Consider the following 22,985-nt stretch of genomic DNA (forward strand, 5'->3'; position numbering starts at 1 on the left):
AATGAACCTCAATTTGTGTCAGCCGAAATGGGAGAGTTTCTGTGTGAAAAGGGAATTCAGCACAAAGTGGGCTCACTGGATCATCCAGAAGGCAATGGTACTGTGGTAAAGTTTAACAGGAGTATTAAATAGTGCATACAGTGGGAAATGAGTGCGGGTAGAAACTGGAAAGATGGCCTTAGGAATTTTCTACAGGCTCATAGGTTTTCTCCACACACCACCACCGGTGAGGTGGCTTTCGAAATGTTTAGAGGGCGAAAAGCTAATACTTTGTTGTCGCCTGGGTGGTTCAAGTGGGGCAAGGATGTGTGTGTGTCATGGGCTTCAATGAGTGGTGGAAATGATAAAGAAAAGGGCAAGTGTTGAGAAGCGGAAATTGAATTATGATGTTCGCAAGGGTGTCAAATTGTTGGATGTGTTGGTAGGTGACCAAGTGTTGGTCAAGAGAAGCCTTATGTCCAAGGGGGGTTCCAGATCCATGGGTCCATTCAAGATCATGAAACTTTTCCGCAATGCTGTAAAATTGGAGGATGGCAGGGTTTGGAATCTAAATAGAATTGTAAAGTACAGCAGATAATTATTGTATAGAGATTATTTTTGTTTTAGTTATTTGTTTTGTTTTATTTTGTTGAGGAAGAAGGTGTGTGGTATTTGCAATATGTAGTTGCCAATTCGTTGGGTTTTCTTTCTTTTCTTGTCTGTGTGTTTATGATGCAAAGAAGCCTTTAGTATGTCATTGTCTGGGCTGCTGTGATGAGCTTATCAGTTGCTTTGGGATCCTTAAGCTGTTGCACTTGCTTGAGGTGCTCTCATTAAAGAGCCTACTTGGAATTTAAATCCTATAACTGCGTAGACATTATTAATTTCCACACCAGCCTCTTTATTTTTTTATTGATCTTAAAGAAATAGGTACAATCAACAGTATGATAAGTCACATATACACTTCCTCATGCAAAGTCATTGCAGGGCACAACAAAAGAAAAGAAAAACACATTTAAAACTTGCGAATCCAGTGTGTAAATACATTATGAATAATCATGTTAGAAGCACACAGTACAATCAGTGATGTCTATGTGTGGGGTGGGAGGAGTTAAAATAATAGTGAATAGGAAAATATCTTGTAAGGCTTCATAGGGGGAGGTCATCATTACGTGTGCGTAAACACAGAGAGTAGAGTGGCCCATTGGGGAGAGATGGGTCTTTTGCTCTGACCACGCACCTCCTCGTAGCGGAGGGCGTCCTTTTCTGCCACACCCCATCTGCAGACTGCAGAAAACAAGGCCCCTAGCGGAGGGGCTGTCTGGGAAGGCCAGTTTAAGGTACAAGGGCGCTTAGCAAGGAGTAGTGCCAGAAAGGTGAAACACAAGTGTATTTTGTGGGCCTTGCGTCGCTTAAAAATACAGAGGGATTTAATGACGACCAGAACCCATGGTTAAGATTGTCAGTAGTACAGGGTGTGTTGCACGTTCAGTTACCGCAGCGCTCCACAGAGTACGGTAAGTGTGTGTGAGGCAGCGATGCAAGAGAAATTGCCCAGGAGGCAAGCCATACACAGTTACTAGCTGGTCAAATGAAATAAACTGTCCTTCTTGTAAGAGGTCTCCTGTCGTGTGAATTAAGCAGACGGTCCAAGAGGTCAGGTCAAGTTTTGTGTAGAACCCAGGGAATTTAGTCAGTCCTCTCAGGGGCAGGGCAAGGGCATATGCGGGAAGTTTGTGTGACATGCGGTAAGCACGTGTCATGCAGGTGCAAGCCACAGCCACTTGTATGGGTGGAGAAGTGGGAGGCGGTGTTTTCAGTAGAAGGAGGCGAAGGATAGCGTGGTGTGTCATCACTCTCTGTGCACCAGTTCTCTCCCGGTAGTCCAACATGACACCCATTGTATCTGTGCTGTGAGGTAATACGCCTCGAAGGCACCCCGATCCAGTGGGAGCTGTCACTTTCGAAGCACAACACAACGCCGCCTACCACCCCAGATGAGAGCACTCAGCAGAGAATTGAGCTTTTGAAAAAAGGAGTGAGGGGAACTACAGTAAGATTGGCAAAGAAATAGTGTAGGTGAGATAATATGATCATTTATGCCAGGGTAATTTTCCCTAACGAGGCAGTGAGCACCAGAATTGCATTTGTGTTTTGATACCCTGTAGTGCCACAAGGAGATTCTTGTCAAATATATCCGAAGAGGTATGGTAAAGGCGGATCCCCAAGTAGCGCGAAGCTGCGACCTGCCATCACAGGGACACAGAGCCCAGTGAGATGGACCGGGGTGGCTGATCAGGGTGAAGAGGGTATATCACTGATTATTCCCAATTCACCCGAAGCCCTGTAGGCTGTGCAAATACATTGAGTATACCGCGTAGGGGTAAAGGAGGAGATCTTCAGCAGCATACATGGACCCCACATGCCTCCTGTCTTCCAGGGGTTTCCCCTAGCCTGCACTTGTAACTGGATAGCGCATGGTTCTACTGCGAGGACGAAAAGCAATGGAGAGAGGGCTAAGCCCTGCTGGTTTCACCTACCCACAGAAAATTATGCAGATATGAAGTGTCCTAACTTCACTCGAAGTCGGGTTAGTGTATAGAAAGCGCATATATGCAAGGAGTCCGGGAACGACATCAAATTGGGTCCCAGTTTGAAAGAGAGAGTTCCACGCTACAGAATATAATGCCTATTCCAGATCAAAAATTAGACAAGCCGCTCCCTAACTCAGGCTTGTATATGGAAAAGCCGACATATGTTTTGGGAAGTACTGCGACCTGTGCTAAATATATTTTGATCCAGATGTATGAGATCAGGTACTACTTGGGCCTAGCGATCCGCTAATATCTTACCCAAGATCTTATAATTGGCGCCCAGTGTGGCAATTGGTTGATATGACGCTGGTTGGGCAGGGGCTCTCCCAGGCTTTAGCATTGAGACCAGGAGAGACTCCCTAAGCAATGGTGGAAGTTCTTTCGAAGTCAGAGATGCGTCAAACATGGCAACTAATCTGGATGCAAGTTGCGAGGAAAAGGTGCTGTAGAATTCAAGTGCTTTACCACAGGGGGAGTCAAACAACTCTGCATACAAGAAGTGGTCCAGTCGTACATTGGAGCCCATGTGGCGGGGAATAGAATGAGTATAGTCAAAGGGTAGGATTATGTGTGCACCTGGTGCTCAGGAGAGTCCACTGTTGCGTCAGGTACGTAATTGGGCAGTGTGACAATGTGGAAGGGCACCCGGGAGTGGGAGGAAGGACCTATCCAGGTACAAATCTAATGCACAATTATAGTCCCCACCAAGAATACAGGGGAACTCTGTTTTATGGGCTAGAGAGGAGGAAAGAGTATTCCAGAAGTCAAACTGCTCAGTATTGGGGGCATAAATGCTGCCAATAAATAAGGGGCGCCATTCTAGGAGTCCCTTTAGGAACATCTAGCGGCTGTTACCAGCCTCTTTAAGGGCTCTTCACAAAAGGCCAAACTTAAAAAAAAAAAAAAAAAATTAAGTTAAAAAAAAAGTGATTTGGTGACAGTAGGACTCACAGCATGGCTTCCGGTCCACCAGACCAGTGGAGAGATGTCTTCTGCTTATGTGGCAGAAGACCGCCTGCCATACTTAAAGATCTCTGCTAGGCACGCAGAGATCTCTGTGCCTTCAGCCGAGTGTCTGCAGCTCCTCTGAAGGTACTAAAAGTTTGCAAACTGGACACCATGTTAATGTAGCCACACAGTGTGAGAAAGTGCCATCTTTCTTGCATGGTATGCCCCCACGTTTTGCTGAATTGCTGAATGTACTTTGACTGAGTGTGCCCTGGGCTCCTGCCAATCAGGTGCCCAGGGCCTATGTTCCTTCCCTAAAACAAACCAAACCCAAATTGGCAAACCCTGGCCACATGTCAGCCCCTGGTAAATGGTACCCTAGGTACCCAGGGCCTTGTGACCAGGGAAGGCCTCTAAGGGCTGCAGCACTCCTTGTGCCACCCTTAGAGGCCCTGTACCCTTACACACACAAACTGCCTTTGCAGGCTGAGTGTTTGGGGTGCAAGACAAAAACAAAGTCGACATGGTACACCTACCTACTTCCCCACTTGCCCTGAGTAAGTGACCAGGAGCCCAGCTCCCACAGCCGCGTGGCTTGCCAGTCAGCAGCCACCAACCAAGGCCCCCCTATCCCTCATAGGATAACATTGGGCCTAACTCTCTCTGCACCCGGCCGCCCTAGAGTCGCTGAGGGTGAACTAACTGTACCTACCTGACCCTGGGGGACCCCTGAGTCTATGCCCAGAACCTCAACTCTGCCAGTCGAGTACTTACCCTGAAACCGATAACTCTATTTTCCTCATAGGGTAACATTGGCTGGCTTTTTCCTCTAAGTGTGGACTTTTAAAATCTTAAAATATTCACCAAAAATCAGCCGAGTAACGAAAACGAAATTACTCACCTGCTCTTAGGTGAGCTCCCAGTGCTGGATCTTGGTGCCCAGCACTGACTCTGAAAAATACTTACAACTGTACTTGCCTGTAACCCAATTTTCTTCCACAGGAAACCATTGACTGTTTTTCTGTGAAATTTCTTCCAAGTGTCGATTTCTGCAATCTTTAAATATTCTTCAAAAATCGTATAATATCTGAAAACGTAATTACTTACCTGTTTTTGATAAAGGTCCCAGTGCTGAGTCTAGGCACCCAGTACTGTATTACAAAAGTAACTAGAACATACTGTACCTGCAACTTTAATTTTCTTCCATAGGGAATCATTGACTGTTTTCTCTGAAATATTTTCTAAGTGTCAACTTTTAAAATAGCTAAATATTGTTTAAAAATCATTACAGTACTTAAGTCGACTCATCACTTGATTCTGAGTACTGACCCAGGACTGAATCTAGGATCCAGTCCTGGAATTCCAAAAGTAATCTAAAAAGTAATCTGTTACAAATAACTTGAATTTATCATTGAGCTCAATGCCTTGTTGTGTTTAAAATAGAGTTGACTATTGCAACCACTTGTGACTGTTTACAAAAACCAATTGCATATTGCAAAAGTATTTATATGAAACATCTCATCCTGAGAAAGTATATTTTAAATCCAAGTGTTGGTTCTAAAATAAAACGAGCATATATATTTTTAATATATAAACCATTGGCCTAGAGTTCAGTTATTGAGTGTGTGAGACCATTTGCTGACTGTGTACAACAAATGCTTTACACTGTCCTCTGATACTGCCTTACTGCTCGACCAAGCTACCACTTTAGAGAGTAAGGTTATATCTAACTTTAACTTCTGTCAAACCCTGGGGGACTGTGGACTCTGTACACCATGTACCTATTAAGGAACAGTATATACAGAGCCACTTTCTCACACATGGTAACGTTTTTTGGGTTTCAAATCAAAGTCCCAAGGTGGGAGTTTGTTATTTAAAAAATGAAAAACAAAAGTTTCTCATGTTCTGGGACTCTTTTTTTCCCCCATCTTTTGAGGGGTTGTTTCTTTGGTTTCCTCTTTGGAACCACCAGGCTTTCCCGGACAGTCTAAACACGTAAAGATTTACGTCTGACCATCTACCATAAATAGTTTGGAAGGTCGGATGTACAGTGACTGACCGCCTATTGGGCCGTCAGTCAAAGACTTCTGCTGGCAGAGCCTTGTTTAGCCTCCATTGCTGGGAACCTGGCAGAGCCTTGTTTAGCCTCCATTGCTGGAAACCTGTCGCTTGGCAGAGCCTTGTTTAGCCTCCATTGCTGGAAACCTGTCGCTTTCCCTAGCTGTAAATAGTGCTGGGGTGATGGATCAACATGTTCTGGTTTTCGGTTGATAATCCACATACACCAAACTCTAAAAGACGGCCTTTCTTTGGGAATTCAGTATTTTGGGAAAGGGTGCGGAAACTAGAGCAATGCTTGTGTTTTTGTTTGTCACTGGATAGCATGAGTTACAAACTGCCCCTTAAACCTAAATAGGTACACAATCCTAAATTGTGTAGCGGTTATTTCTTTGGTTTCCTCTTTGGGACCGCCAGGCTTCTCCTGGCAGTCTAAACATAGGAAAATCCTAAATTCTGGAAGAGCTCTATTGACACTGTGATTTGTGATCGGATTCTCGTTTTAGGATTGTGGTGCGCATAAGGGAGCAGGGTACAAATCTCCACTTTAGCATCAGACTAGTTGACCAATCTGTGATCCCTTCAGCACCATCTCTCACAGGTAAACTCTTGTTTGTTTCCTCCAAAGTCATTGAGAGGTGGCACAACAGTTCTGCGTCTCAATAGTGCCTCCTTTTACATCTTACAGTCTTAGTGTACCCACCATTTTAGATTTCTAGACTTTTTTTGAGGCTGTTGGAGATGAGCCTAATAACAAAACTGGTACCCACTTTTAGGTACCAGTGGATAAAATCACATTAAGAGACCGAGAACACAATTTTCTCTAAAGTGAAGATAGATTACATTTGTGGAAGACTTAGAGGACATTCAATTCCAGAGAAAACTAAATGAAGCGCTTCTCTGAGCACCCTGGTCAGATTCAGCCTCCTTAATTAGAAAGAGTCCACATCAGTTTTACATTGATTGGTCATAGATAGGTGTGTTGAGTAATTCTATTTCTTGTTGCATATAAGTGTGGACAGAGGAGTATTTTGTTATGTTAGTGCAAGATCATTCCCAGGACAGCTTAATGAAGCTTGACTGAGGCGAAAGTGTAAGGTTTTCCGTTTGTGTGGTTTGTTAACCAAAGCAGACGCTCCTCGACTGAACGGTTCAGCAACACAATGCTGTGCAAATTAAAAGATCTGTAAGTAAGCCATGATTGCACAAATAGAATGTTCTTTAAAGTAATAGCTCTAAAGATGCAGCAAAACAGCCTGCAAGACGCAACTGTTTTGCTGTGGTCAGAAAAGCAATGCGCTCATTTGACATTTAACTGTAGCAAGACTGCGGGCAATCTGTCACTTATTAGAGGGTTTTGTGGCCCATTATAATGATGAATGCAAGCGGAACCAACTGCCTCAGCCTTCTAATGCGACTGAGTGAAACACCAAGGACACCCAGGCTGGTCAGGGGTTTTCTCGTAAGTGTATTGATATTTGTATGATGACATACTCGGCTTGATACTTACTTATGCTACATAAAAATTAGAAATGACAATACTGACTACTCATTTTCATTTTCAGTTACAAGCGATATATTCCTGAAACGCTGAACAAGAAGATACGACAGAGGAATTTTCTTACCAGAATGCGGATCAACAATGTCTTCAAGAATTTTCTCAAAGAATTCAACAATCAGACTGTTTGTGACAGTGTTTCTTCACATGACCTCAAGCTGAAGTACTTGTCCATGCTGGAAACGTTAACAAAGCACTTTGGTGCTGAGATGTTCGAGACATCTTCCTTGCAGATTTCATCAGAAAATGAAAAAAATGGGACGCTGATTGGAGATGTTGAGATTATCCCCCAGTACGAAGTGATGGTCACAGGAATTGCTGGAATACAGTGGAGGAAAAAAACACCTGTTAGTATCTAATGACCACTTACTTTGACTTACTGTGTGGTGTATCTGTGCTGTTTAAAAATATTTTGTGCATTTTTTAAAAAAAATTTGTGTATAAGAGAAACTCAACACATAAGAGCTCAACTGTGGCAAACTGTACGGGTAGGACATTTGTACTTACAAACAAACAAAGTGAGGAGCAGAGCCTGAAATATTCACAAGGGTCCAAGACAATCTTTTACACATCCTAAAGTCTATAGCCAAATTATAACACAATTCCTGACAGCAAACAATCCTATAATGTACATTATTCTTTTAGATCGTTTTTCATCAATTTGTATTCATAAGTTTCGATTAAAAGCAAGACGACCTGTTCAAGATGAACAGCCTACACGTTTCGTCCCTATTCACTTTGGACTTCTTCAGAGCGGCACTCTGTGGTGTTTGAAGCCTTATCCTTATGTCTGCACAATACTCCACATACACCCTTTCAGACCTCACACAGTTCCTCTACAGCTTGTAGATCTGCTGTACACATCAAAAACTCAATCAATTTCTTCCATGGTGTCGTGTTCCTTTCAGCACTCTTTTATATAGTATTCCCCGTCTCATAAATTTAAGCGTATTAAGTGTAGAGGTCCTTTGTTGTTCAGACCTCACTTATTTATGCCCTATCGCACATGCCTGCCACCAGTAGAATGAGTAATGTCTCCTGGTTCTCACACGAGTCCGTTCCCGGCAGTATCCACGTTCAAACAAAGGAACACTTGCCCCTGAGTTTGCCAGTTGTATTTTGGAATCACTGGGGGCTCTAGGGCCATCTCGAGTAGTGGGTCAAGTGTGTGGAGTCAACCCCGTGTGTATCTGTGCATGCATGCTGTGTCTGCCCTGTCCAGGTCACTTCATGTGTACAAAACAAGAAGCCATACCTGTATCCAGGATCTTTCCCTGCACCACTCCACCAAAAACGCACACAACCGAACAATTAATTTCTCTACATATACTCCCAAATTGGCCAAAATTGGCTTACAGTTTACATTTGAACACAATCAAGAAGACAACTTGAGAAGAGTGATAAAAAGACCTGAAATGTATGTAATGTAACTATACCCACTACATTGGAAAATATGTACTGATACGTGTGACAAATGATGCAAGTGAAACATAGGATGTAAAGAACTGTATAGCATGACCACGGTTCCCTTTATGTTAAATAAACAGAGTTTATAAAAAAAAAAGTAGCGTTGAAGGAATGATTTAAATCTTTGTTTTTGTTATTTAAAACATAACAATTCCAATGAAATTAAACAGTCTGCAGAGGAAAATAACCAGTTACAAATAGATAAAACAATATTAAACAGTATATCAGAGTTTTCATCTCTTTAGTAAAATACCATTTAAAATACCAGTTCAAATTAATTCTTCATATAAACGTAAAAACGTTACCAGTCTACAGTTAAGTTTCGGGTCATATGGATCAAGACACTTTAGTATAGCTGATCTACAAGTGTGTATGCCCCTATCTTTAAAAGGATTTTTTAACAATAAAAGACTATTTAGTTTTAAAACGGGACATATACAGATCAGGCGAACAAGGTCCTGTTTTGGAGCACCACATAGTGTACATGATGGCAGACCACTATATTTCCAGAGGGGTTGATCAGCATTAGTCGGTAATGCCCCAAGACTTATTGCTAGCAATTTCCTTTTTAGATGTATGGAGTATGTTGAAGGAATGAAAGCAATGCACCCAGTAGGCGTCTGCCCACTACTGAAAGCAGAACTGCTCTATCCAGACAGTTTCTCCTCAGCAGTATGTGAAGAGGATCTCAAAAGAATTCAGGGCCTCCTACCAGGTTCAGAGGTAGGTAGGGACGATCCCAACCCACCGCAGACCTATTCCTCTGAAGCCAAACTAAACCAGGGTTTATAAGAGTGTAGCCACAACGGGGTTGTCTGATGTTATCATACATATATTTGGACTTTGTGAAAATATATTCTCCGTGTGCTGTTTCCTTTTCCAGGGATCCAGGATCTGATTGCTGGAGTCTAGTATCTTGATCTTTCTAACCTCTATGCCCCATTTGAGCCGCAGGGCAGTTCGCCAGTGCTAACCCTCAATTGTACCTCTCAGGGGTCCAGTCCCGCTGATCTCAGGGAGGAGGTCTGACCAGTAGCAGCTTCTACTTGGCTCATTATGTCAAGTGCACCGTCCTCTGTCGCAACTACCTTTCTGTTAGTGCGCCTGTGCGGGAGAGTGCGGGGTTTGGATTCTCCTCCCCCTGTTGAGCCTTTGCCTCCCTCCTTTTAGACATCCCAGCCACAACTGACCTGCGGTCTGTGCCCATCAAACACTTCCAGCCAGGCCAAACATCCTCAAGGCCAGTGAAGAAGTGTGCTCGTCCTTCGTTGAGCGCCCACAGTTTTACCTGGTTGACCAACATGTATTGGAGGCCCATGTCTCTGAGTTTTTGTTTGACCCCCAGATAGGATTCCTGTTAGTTCTGAGTGTAATCTGGGAAGACCCTGATAGTGCTATTGTCGAAGCTAAGGGCACCTGCCTGACGTGCTGTCCAGAGTATGCAGTGCCTGTCTCGATAGTTGAATATTTTGGGAGTCATCATCCTAGGGAGTGTACCAGGTGGTGGAGGAGGCACCAGTACCCTGTGGTGCACTCGCTCGATTATAAATAGAGGAGGTAAATCTCAGAGGGAGTAAAGAGTTTTTGATCCAAGTCTCTAGAAACATCTTGGGTTTCCCACCCTCCACACGCTCAGGGGACCTAATAAATCACAAATTATTGCAGCAAGATCTGCCCTCCTAGTCTTCCAGGTGGGCCTCGAGCTCTTGTTTCGTATGGGTTAATGTGTGGAATTACAGTTGGATCTCCATTGTGTCAGTTTTCACAATGGCGGTTTCGTCAATGGTGGCGCCTGAGTGATTGCCTATAGGGTCTGTGGGCTCTGGGGAGATGATTAGCCCACCTACATGTCCTCTTCTTTCTTCCCTACTGACCAACGGTCTCCTCCCCCCTGTGTATTGGCCAATCCTCAGCTGTTGGGACATCCTTGAGGCCCTGTCACACCCTATTGCGGTGGACTATGTTGTCGGTGTAATACCGCAATGAGACTCTCCTCAGCAGGTGACCCCCAGTATCCTATGTAGGCCGAATTGCTTCTGCCTCTGCCAAGTGTGGCTGTCAAGTCCCTAACAATTCTGGGAGGAGCAGAGGGCAGCCCCTGATTCAGCAGTCAGTTGTCTATGGAGCTCAATGTCTCTGTGGGGGGGAGGGGGCAACTGTGTATTATGCCTCCAGCAGGGGTGGTGCAGTGATCCTCACCAGCCTGTGGTCCCCTTAGGTGTGGCGTCTCGTTGCGGAACCTGGGCACTGCAGGTTGTTGCTGATCAGTTTCTGAGCCCAGCAGTTTGCTGAATCCCAAGGTTCCTCTGGTGTTTTGATATCCCCCACCTCAGACTAGGAGAGAGGGTCGTGCCCTCAGGATCCCTTGAATTTAAGTGTCAGAACTGCTGTGCCCTTTTGCTCCCTCCGGGCTAGTTTTTATACCTAGGTTTCCCAGCTGCACATAGACTTCATGGCTCATCCACGAGAGTCGGAGAGGACCCCTCGATTATGGCATCCCTGACATGGCTGCCACCGCTCTCACCTCTGCCTCAGGTCCAGTTTTTCCAGGCCTGGACCCAGTGCACCCTCACCGTTCCGAGTCGCAGGTCCAGCCACTCCATTCTTCTCCGCACCCCATGTGTGGGCTTAGATACTGTCGTGGCCCAGCCAGGCAGGAGCCGTAATGTTCCCACCGCCGGCCCGCGCTCCCACAGTCTGATAGGCTGTGGCCCCACGAGATCAGCACTATTTGTAAGGCCTAGCCTCCCGTCTTAGCACACTCCGGTTTTGTCCTCATCGGCACTTCTTTTCAGCGGGTCCATGGGCCCCTCTGCACTCCATATGGGCAGGTGTCAGATGGTGGAGGTCGAATTAACCCTGTCTGCAGCAGGATGCTGAAGGGACCCGCACTTCCACTCGCCCTTGTTGTCGCCGTTAAAGTTATGAAGTCTTGAATTTGAAAGGTGCTGCATGGTCAGACATAAACATTTGCAAGGTATAGCGCTGTGTTCCACAGCAGTTTGTTAGAAAGAGATGCGTCCAAAAGGCAAAGAAAGGAATATTTCACTCAAGAGATGTATGCTCAATGTGTGTACTTTTATTTATTAAAAAAACTATTTTTAAAGCCTGGTAATACATTTCGCTTTGGTACTAATGCATGTTAAAATCAGATAACATGCTGTATAATTTGTATTTCCACGGTCCTGCCATGTGATATCATTCATGCAGCCCTTGTTATATGTCCTAGGTCGGGTGGCAGTTGGCTCTTCCTTTCAAATATACCATGCACAGTAACGTTATTTCATAAAAATAGATGCAAAGAAGATAAAGTGAGGATATCCAAAGTTTTCAGATGACTTAACTCTACCAGAAAAGAGTTATAGGAGTCCCATGTTTTTAAAAAAATCATAGGAGTGCAATTGGAAGTAGGGCTATGCTAAGATGAACCTGGTTCCCACCTTCTATTGTACTTCTTGTATGTGAAAAAAAATATTTTGATAGAACCTGCTAAAAGTATGTACTGTTGCTTACATTCCTATGAGTTTTATGCGTTATCCTTGATCTTAGTTACTGTTGTGGTTACATTCTGATGCCATTGCCTGTGGGTATCCTTGTCCTGGAAAAGCTTGTGCCTGATGCATGTGTTTTGAAGTTCTATCACTGTTGTACTGGAGTCCGTTCAAGAGTGTAGGTGCGTCTGTTTTACAGCCCAGGTGTGTAGGCTTTTCTGCTTTACTAGATATAATTCGGAGAGTATTGGGTTGGGTATGTTTCAGTACTCTAGCTGGTGTCCTGAATTAAATAGCTTATTTGTTTCACTGGTGACATTTTTTCTTACATGCATCACTGGCATTCCATAACTTCTGGTTTTTCCAAACCTTCTTTTAGGTTTTTCCAAACGAGAAAGAAAAACTCAAACACAAAAGAAGGAAATTTGAAAATAAAAACAGAAAAAAGGATGAAAGGAAGAGATCCATTGATGAATGGAATAGTTTTTCCTATTTCCATGAAATCACGCATATAGTCATCAAGGGTTCAACTGTCTGCATTAACAGGCAAGATAACAAGAACATGGTAAGTTAATTTATTCTGTGGAAGGAGCACAAACTGAGCGCTGAGATAGCACTTGTTTCAAAATATGGCAGATAATTTAGGGGTGCATTGATTTCTCTGTTCACATCAAGTAGATTGGTATGGGATAATTAGAAGAGGTGAGATTTCGAAATTATCTTGTTGGAGTATTGGCTTTCCATGTTCCATTACTTTTAGATGGTGCAGAAAAGGCCTTGTGACAAACTTTTAATTTATTTTTATAAAATATACGAGACTGTTATTTCATAGATTGCACAATGATGGGACATTCCTGATTCTTATCTTCAAAATTAAAAACTCCATCAGTAAAATACAAGGACAGACTTACACCATCATTTGGATTTTTTGAATTGCTGTCATGCACATTGGAAACTAGGAATTGGTTTTGAAATGTATTGCGTCCCATTCAGGTTTATAAAGTTTAGTTTTTTTGCTCATTCAGGCCAGCATTACCCTTGGTCATATAGTGTCCCCGAATTAGTAAAAAGTTTGAAAATGATTATCAATATATGTACTTTTGTAAAAATGTAGAAATCCTATATTGCTGGTGGCATTTCTCCATCTCTGCCATTCCTACATGATGGATTAATATAAACACCACAATTACCATAAATGTTGGCAAAAGTCCCTACAGTACACATGGAATCTATGCAGGTGCTCCTGTTACACAACAGATTACTCCCCATTTTAAACATTCTCCTTGAGTATGACTGGCGGAAATCATCGTATAAAAAATGTTGTTGTTTTTTCTGCCACTTGCAAAATACTTTGTCTTTTTTGTGGCCGGACCCTTCTTTAAATACATGGCCTATTCTGCTTTTTGCAGTATTACGTTTTCATGCATTTTCAGGGTGGAAAATAACTGAGTGTTCGCTGCATTTTGGAAGGTCACCGTCACCTCTCTCCTCTGTAACGCCTGTTATGCTGCTCCAAACTCTGTTTTTAGGGCTCGCCTAGCGAAAGCAGCGCATGCGGTGCTCTCGCTATTGCAAGTACCTTTTGGAATCCATTCTACGAGGGCTTTCATGCCCGCGTCTGCATGGACAAACATGGCTTCTCTCGCCATTTGTCCATAGCAAACAGCATGCACGTGTCCGCAGGGACTGTGGACAGTCCCACGCCATTTTGTTGCCATAGCAACGAAAATGCCGCTTCGCGTGTTCTGCGAAATCAGTGGTTTAGAAGTGTGAAATGGATGGGCTGTCGTTTACTAGTACTTTGCTCTCTTGAGGCCGAACACAGTGAGCAGTTAGGGACACTCCCTGCAGTTCCCCGCACCGAGAACGTCTCCAAGCATAAACAGGACACGTCAAGGCATGGAGGGCGGGAGGAACGGGCTGGACGGCGCGGCTGCTGTTGTCGATGGCTCTGCACAGGGAGTTCTGCAGAAGCTCACTTGCCTTTGGCCGCAGGGTACTGTGTTGTTGTGAAGTCTTGTCTGGTCTTTAGCCCGCCTTCTATTCCAGCACACACTTAACAATTCTTGGATTGGTCGTCTCTCTCAAAGTAAAAGAACGTTCGGCCAATCCTCGTGCTACATCTGCAGCAGACCTAGCCCTCTTCAGCCAATGGGTGGGGCCGTGTGTCCCCCACGTGCGCTCAGGCCACGCGGTCGCTTGAGGAACAGGTAAACAGAGAAAGAAGCTAGGGTCGCGTGCAGACCGGACACAGTGCGAGGGCAGAGCACACGGACACAACAGTGACTGCAGCCGAGAGGAACCCCCTGCCAGCGCGTGCCGCCGCTGCTGCTGGGTGAGGAGGCATGAGCTCTGGACAAAGCATGCGCCAGGTAAACGAACGCAGGCTGCACCCCAATGTGCAAGATGGGGGCGCAGGTGGTAGAGATGGTGGGAGGGCCTTAGAGCGGGCTTTGGGGGGGCCCGGGGGGGCGGAGGGGGTTAAGGGCCTGCTACTCGCAGAGGCTTTCCAAACAGTGACCGTGCACATGGGTGGGTGTGTCCGCCCAATATCTATTGACTGGTCTCCCCCTTGGTGCCCCCCTGCTGTTGCCTGTTGCCTTTGCTGACCTTAGCCTGCCCCCTGCTTTTTAAGCATATCTCGAAGGTTCCATGTTCCTTCATTGTTGTCGGTGCCCAGCAGCTGCTGCGACAGAGCCCTGCACAGCCCTGGGCGCTGCAGGGCTGCTCATCGCCCATGCTGTAACCGTGGAGCTGTCGGTCTGTCCTGTTCTGTGGAGCTCCGGTGCAGGGCCTACAGAGCCCCGTTAATGTGCACAAAGAAAGGCTTGTGCTAGCGCAATCAAGTGGTCTGTATTTTGACTAGAAAAGTAATTTCTAATAGAATCCACAAAATAAAATGACCCAGCATTTCAGTATAAAAATGGGTATCTGCTAGCTACATTAATACGCACATTCGCTCTTCTCCAGGGCAGCCCATGTGCTCCGAATTTAAGCATATGTTTGTTTTCAACCTGCAGCGAATGCCTGCTGAGGGTTAACTCAAACAATAACTGTTTCTTTAATCACTTATGGTAAACAATAGCAGCAGGGTAGTGTTTGGAGGCAACCAGAGTTGACTGACATGACCCTGTAGGTAATTTATGTATTTTAGCGCATTGAGAGGTGCTGTAATCCCAGCTTCTCCATTTGGTCAAACGCATTGCTTAATCCTCGGTTTACATATGTCAGTATAGTGTCTTTTGATCACAAACATCAAGAACCACTGCGAGAGCGTGAAAGCTTTGTAGTTGCATTCATATAGCACGTTGTGTCCCTGATACAGCGACAAGCTGCTTTTGTGGTTGGTTGCATGCTTCTGTCAGTGCGATGGAAGCAAGAACAATAATCGCTATGTTCCCTTCATGGGTTGGGTTTGGATATCACGTGTGAGCACTAGGCTCCTGCTCTTCACATGTTTTATTGCAATGCACAGGCGTGAAGTTAAACTAAAAAGGAGCCGGGGGTAGGATACTTTCATATGAGAGCTGATGTATAGATGGGTACAGAGTGTGTGAGCGCAATCACAAAGGGGAAACGATGCTCAAACCGTAATGCTGCTGGTGTGAGGCTGTGCTTATGCAAAAATGGAGATTAGACATGGTCATCCTGCTGTTTTAATTGCTCTCTGTCATACAGTGTCAGCCTATTTGACACAATGGAAAACCTCAAAAGCGAAACAATCTTCCATTGGTGGTGCATGCTTCCATTGACTATAGTATAACTTCTGGTGGTTCACCTAGGAAGGGCTGTGGAGCGTCCCAAAGGAATGGACATTATGCACCCAGCCACTGACTATGCTGTGGGGTTCATCACAAGTGGCTTCGTAGGAACCCTTATGAATGGGTGTTATATAAGCTGCCGTAGCACATACGCTATGGAAGTCCACCCAAGAGCAGCAACAAAATAGCTCTGTAGAATGGGCACTATGCAACCATTCATAGTGTGTGCGTTAAGGTTCTATCCTGGACCAGCAGAGAAGCAAGGAATGGGTATTATACAACCAGTCACTGAATATGCTCACAGTTCTACCCAAGAAGTGAAAACGTTACAAATGGGCAATATTCAACCAGCTACTGTATGTGTTCTGATCTACATATAGGAGTGGTAAAGAAACCCATAGTATTGTACAGCTGATCATAATGCCCTGTGGGTTGCTTCCAGGAGTGCCATAGAACCAGTTCGTATAAAATGGTTTTTGCAACCAGTCACTGTTCTTGTGTCCTTCCAGAAGCAGCAGGGTAGTAACCCGTAGGCAGGGGCGTACCTTCAGGGGTGGTGGTTGGGATGTTATACCCCACTAATAAATGTATTTTCTGCTAAATATTGGGTACATGTCCTTAGAGTCGGGTATGGTGAGGTGTCAGTCGGAATTCAACAGGAAGTTTTACCTACACAACAAAAACACACACGCTTTTCCTTTTCTTGTTTTGAAAGACTTAGGCAATGTTGACTATGTTACAAAATGATGTTTTCTCTCACTTAGTACCCCTCCAATCCGCATTTGTCTCCCTTTCCATTGCTCATTTAGCTCCTCCCATGCGCCCTGTTTGTCGTATAATGTATTTTAACATTGTAGGCAAGCGCCATTGTTGGATAATCTTAAGCTCACACCACCCCTATCTTACTAACCAAGCTACTTCCCTGCTGATAGGAAAGGCAATTGCACAACCAAGTTTGGTCTATTCTCCACAGGTGTACGGTTCAGGATGGGTGCTACTAGGTGAGCCTGAATTGTTCACTAAGTGTGAGGGAGGGTCTAGTTATATTGCATAACATGATGCAATAGGTCTCGCCTTTAAGTTAAAGCCATTTGCTTTACTATTCAATACCATTAGCAAAGCAAATGGCTTTAACTTAAAAGCGTGACCTATTGCATTTTCAATGCTTGTTTTAACTGCAGACAATCTGACATGTCTTCCAAATGTCTCATGATCGAAATTTATTTTGCAAGAGTAAATGTTAACTGATATTTATTGTAAATTAGGATCTTAGCAGTTGCTTCAGCCCATCAATTGTACAGTCCGCTCAGGTGCTCTGTCTCTGCCCAAAGGCATGTTTTTTTTTACTAACTCCTTGGTGAAGCACATAGAGTTCTCAGATTAGCAAATACAATCCCTCCAAGAATAAACCAATAAAAGCACTTTTACAATCTGACTCTTTAATGAAAGTACCTAATTGTAAACATGTAATCCGGGTAGTGGGCCTGCTTATGTCTTCAGGAGTACTTCTCTGCTTTACTCAGATTGTCACCTTAATCTATACACAGTTACCTCGCACAGATGTAATCACGGTCTTTGGATTTTTTGGTGTACTAACTGTAGTTTATCCTATTTCAGTGAAGTCGGAGATACACACTTAAAACTTGTTTACAATAATTTCATGATTAGTCTCTTAAAATGATTCATTTGTTTTGGTCTCGCTTAGCGTTGCAGCGCGAATGTGCTGTAATCGCTTTGTGAGGCATGCTATAGTGTAGAAGCTTTGTGGAAGCTCTGCCCACTCTCCGGCCCATCTTCTTCATTGGCTTAGGTTATAAATGCTGCCTTCAGATTGGTTTTAAGCATGTTAGTCCCTCCCCATGACACCCTTGTCAGTCATTCGTATCCTTCCTTGGCTACTGGCCCCTTCACCGCACAGAATACTTTCTTCCTGACCCTCCCTACCCCCCTTACCGCAGTCGGTGACTTCTTGGGGCCCCACGCCTCCCTCCCTTGTGCTCGTGCCTTCTCGCGCCTGCCTGCACTCCTGTTTTCAATGCAGTAGGTCTTGCGTAAATGCGAGTCCTATTGCATTGCCAATGCTTGTTTTAATGGCTTACACGTTTGCTTACAAATGTCTTCAGGCTCTTTTTTTTTTTTTTAAAACAACTTTATTGGGATTTTCAAGTGGGGGTACATCGTAGTACACATTACATTGAGCATTTTAGTTATACAGAGAGCTCAGGATACAATGCAGGCATTATACTACCGCTGTGCCCCATGTGGTGTTGTCATCGAAGCCTATCCAGAATATCACAATACAAATAAGGAGGTCATCAGTTCAACACAGTGTTATGCAGTACATTCCTAGCCTCCAACCTATCGTGCCCAAAGGGAGCAGTGCCCGCTCAACTGACCCCCATCCCACATCCCACCCGGAACCCACCCTCCTTACCCAACTATGCCACGAAGAAAACAATCTTATTCTGGGGGGGACTCAGAGCATATCCTTGGGGGGGGGGGAAAGAAGGGGCGGGCCAGGGCAGAGGTCAAAACCCCCCCAGCTCCCGGTAGGGGAAGGAGAAAGGCCGGTGCACGCAGCACCAAAGGGGGGGACTAAATGGACAGGCAAGACCCTCCCTCAACTTGTGGGGTGGGGGTGTGCGGGGGGCCCGCCCCACGGCACACACCCCCATCAGATAACAGACACATTCACACTAAACATCACACATCTCCTGACCAGGAGTCAGCCCCACACTCTCGGCCATAACGACCCACCTCTGTCCACCGGTACCACTGCTCATGCGGGGGAATTCCGGGGGGTAGCCACCACAGCTTCCCCCCCCTCCCTCCTCCTCCTCCATCTCGCCCTTGAATAATTCGGTCAGATGCGCCCATTCCAGGGAGATCGGTCGTTTGCGCAGCCCTCGACTCTCCTCTCGGTACAGCGCCTCGCGCTCCGCCACCGCCCATCTCAAGACCTCGTCTCTCCAAGCCTCCACACTCGGCGGCGTGCGGGACTTCCACCGCTGTGTTATCAGGCGCTTCGCCAGCATTAATACCAGGTTGGCGAAACGGCGCAACAGCTTTGCTTTCAAGGGGATCGGTAAAAGGCCCAATAAACAAGCCTCTGCAGTATCCCAGGCGGGGCGTTCAGTAATTGTGGTTGACATGCGTTATCCCACCCCAGTATCCCCTCAGCGCTGGGCAAAGCCACAGCATGTGTACGAGATCAGCGTCTGGTGCCAGACAGCAGGGGCAGGTTGCAGCCACCGTATTGTACATCCTACTCAGTACATGGGGAGTAAGATACGCCCTGTGGAGGACAAATAATTGAATAGTTTTCAATCTGCAGTTGCGGGACACTTTTTTAGGGTACTCCAATATATAAGCCCATTCTTTGTCACTAAGTGCTCGGGACAGGTCTGTCTCCCACCGTGTCCGGAGAGCGACCACTGAAACCTGAGTATGTTCCCGGAGGCCCCTGTAAAGCCAACGAACCAGACATCGTCCATGGCCCATTATATGGAGAGAGCGCAAAAGGTGGAAGGTAGGGGGTTCTGCTGGTGTCCCTTGCCAGTGCGTCCGAATATAACGGGAAATCGTCGCGTGGAGCAGAAACTGGGTGTCGGGTACCCTGTTAACTCTCACAAAGTCTTCGTGGGACATCAAGTTGCCCTCTTGAAAAAAGGCCCCTATAGTTTCCACCCCCTGTTGTGCCCATGGCCGTACCTGCCCGCCGCGGAGCACTCCCCGTCACGCAGGGAGGCCGCACAAATGTATTCAGGCTCAAAGAATTTCTTTGTTGTTAAATCTAATCCGGTAAGAACTTTGTTATGACTCTACCTGCCTTTTTTATCACAAAAGAAAGTAAATACATACTACAAAGAAAGGCAATCTGTGGTGAATGCACAGAATAGAGGGGAGTGCTGCTCTACACATTCTTCTTAATCATGGCCATGTGTGCTTTTTTAAATACAAAACACATGCTGCACCGTACCTTGTCCAATCTGAGTTTTTTTTAAAGCTTTAGTATGCAAAAGCTTGAGAAGTTAAAATGTAAAACAATGGGGCCAATCATAGTACAGTCGTTAGAAGTTGTAGTATGGCAGTACTGCAGTCTAAACCTTTAGATGGGAAGGTCTCTAAAAATATGTGACCATTTTGATAGCAAAGAAAAGCACACCCTTTTTCCATTTCTTACCTGCTATGATGTTGACTTTTGAATGTCTCAAAATGATCATTAAATGTTACGAGTTCATATGCCATTGTTTTTTTGTGAAGTAAAAAGTGTTGTCCCTACACTGTTGGTTTATTTTTGGCTTGGTGTGTAAGAGCTTGCCTGTAATGATTTCAACATTTGCACATTGTTGGTAGTCACATATGCTTTCTACCAATCTTCTTCTTAATGGTCCTAGCATTTCATTTCTTTATTTTTTTTAAATTAAAAAATCCATATTATATTCTTAATCAAATACACTTGTATTGAACATTTGTCTGCAAACTAAGTATATCTGTACATGTATATATAAAATCATCCACTCTGAAACCCATTCTCAGAGTGGTATACTTGAATCTCTTCAAATATCATAATTTTATCTCGTTCCAGCACAGTTTGATTCAGCAGCCTCAATACAACAAAGCAGTGTAAATTACATTCACTAATCTCATTCACGTATGATACGTTACAGTTTATAGCACTCCTTCTTAATGCGGAATTGGTTGTACTCCGTCTCCCCCTACCATACATGGGGAAAGCTATTATAACACTCATTCTAACATTTAGTTTACTTCCTGCCCGTTCCAGCCAAACTGATCATTTAAACCTGTGAGTGGAATTCTGAAACAATGATGACATTTATCACCAATTTTTATTTTAGGTTTTTCACTGAAGTCGTATGTTGAAACTGGAATTTCTTTTAATGTATCTTTCTTTAGCAACTCTTGAAAGCATACAGTGGCATTTAATGTGTCACATCAGAGTAGGGTGCTCCCTGAAAACGATTTCTCCTTCAGATTTCAAAAGCTTCTGATCTTTAGCAGCAAGACAAGGTTACGAGAAGCATCTCATTCACAAATTACAAAATTAAATTGAGGTGGAAAATGTAGTTATCCTATCTCGATTGCAAGTAGAAGTAGAAAAACATCAACTGGCCTGTCCCTTAGTTCTATTGGATTATTGTGAGGCACAGGAGAAAAACCATCCCCATATTATAACAAGACTGATCCAGTAATTTCTTGCAGAAGCTGAACCAAATGTATGCTAATGGGGTCTTGAAATGATAAAAATGCAAAATTGGTTAAAAAGTAACTCTGAGTTTGGCATTTGTGAATTTTTTTTTTAAACAATTTTTACAAATGATTCCAGAGAACATAAATAGTGCAGAGAAAGAGCATTTCTATGGCAATAAGAGTTCAATATCACATTTTTTGCAGCCATTACATCATTGTGTAAACTTTAAACATCATATAAAGCTCATCGTATCTGAATGTATTACCTTCAATTAATGGGGGGATAGTTTGTTTCTAATCGGAAAGCTCTTCAGTGCTCTTAAATATTTCATTTTTTATAAACCTTGTGGAAATATGGATTTTTCTGATCAGTTATGTCCCCTATCTTGGACCCCAACGGTTTCATGTATGAATCACAAGTACATGTATGTTCCCTCCAGTTCCAGTTATGAAGACGCAAACACATGTGCGTCCACCGTCAACATGTCCTCTTTCAGATCCGCCATGAATAGGCCGGATATTCCATTCCTAAGTATGAAAGGCCACCGGCTTTATATGGTTCATTTATGCCATTTTACAGTCCAGGCAAGTAGGCCCTGATTCTGTCATCAAGCTTTTCTTGCCTTCTGCCTCTGAAGCTCCAGTCTGAGCCTGCATCTGTGACCATGAACTTTGTCTCATTCTCTGCGCGGCTCCCAAAGCCTGACATCAGCCTGTTGCCTGCCAAGAAACTGTATTTCACCTTCGAATTTATCTGCTTCGCTCCCTGCCCAATGCATTCCTGTCTAGTAGCTTAAGTAAACATTCTGCCAGCTACCGAGCAAAGGCCCGGCTTCTCTGTCTTTATGCAAGTAATTCATAGCCCTATTACTGTGGAAGATTTCTACCCACGCATCTAGTGTAGACACTTAGACGCTTGTACACGCACTAACAGTCAGTATAGTCAGTATAGAATAAGATTCTACTCTAAGAAGACCTCTTTTGGATAACATAGTTCTTTAAACATAGGATGTTAGATATGATTTGGGATTAGGTTGACTTGACCCTCCAGACTTCTGTCGCCACATGTAGAGCTAAACGTCCAGTCCCCTTCACCCCCTAGTTGCACGTCAATCACACGTCATGCGGCTGCGCGCGCATTTCCGCCAAGTATTTCTGCTGACATTGCGAAATTCTTTCATGTAACCACCCTATTATGACATCACATCTGATGACGTTCTTTAATCACACCCAGTTACGCCTATTTTTGCTACGCATGAATATATTATCCACACTATCAATTGTTACGCCTCTCGCATTTGCTTCACTGTAATGCCTATTGTATAAAAGTGATTATCAATAATGTATGTACTTCACTTCCTGAACCTTCGTGGTGATGGAACTTGGAGCAACCGATTCGAATCGACCATTGGAATAAAGCCCATTCCGAACCTCTAATACCACGGATTCTGCCTCTTATTTACTGAGCTATTTTTTATTATGTTTCTGTATCAAATTAAGTCCCGGTAATTAAATTATTTACCACATGAATGGCGCCCGAAGAGGGACACTTTCTCATCTCACGCGCCGGTGGTGCGTTGCAGGCCCGGTCTCCTGCCACAGCTGGACGGACAATAACGCGTACCAGCAGGATTTCCTGTATCTCCCTCCGGTCAAGCGGGGGCGACTGAGGCTGCGATCAACACCCAGACGAGGCGGTGAGAAGTGCGAAGTATCCCGACCAGAGCCTAGCTGAGAGAGCAAGATCCGAGGTATACAGAGGCCCACCAGTTTCCGAAGTCCCGAGTCGAGTCCAGTTTCCGAAGTCCCGAGTCGAGTCCAGTCCGGTTCAAGTTCAGTTCAGTTCCGAGGCCTTCCGTTTCCGAGCTACCCGGTGAGTACCATTACTGGGGAGGCGTTCTGACGTGCACATAGGTTG

General features: G+C 44.6%; 1 protein-coding gene across 5 annotated transcripts in view; it reads left to right on the forward strand.

Annotated features, from left to right (window-relative positions):
- Positions 1-22,985, forward strand: part of JAK1 (Janus kinase 1) — a 647,675-nt gene that overhangs the window by 341,392 nt on the left and 283,298 nt on the right. For all 5 annotated transcript variants that reach the window (XM_085602371.1, XM_085602373.1, XM_085602374.1 and 2 more), the window contains 2 exons: positions 7,145-7,484; positions 12,475-12,660. In XM_085602371.1, coding sequence (XP_085458497.1) covers positions 7,145-7,484; positions 12,475-12,660 — 526 coding nt within the window. The remainder of the gene's footprint in view (positions 1-7,144; positions 7,485-12,474; positions 12,661-22,985) is intronic.

Source organism: Triturus cristatus, chromosome 4_2, assembly GCF_964204655.1.
Source record: "Triturus cristatus chromosome 4_2, aTriCri1.1, whole genome shotgun sequence".
Taxonomy (NCBI): Eukaryota; Metazoa; Chordata; class Amphibia; order Caudata; family Salamandridae; genus Triturus; species Triturus cristatus.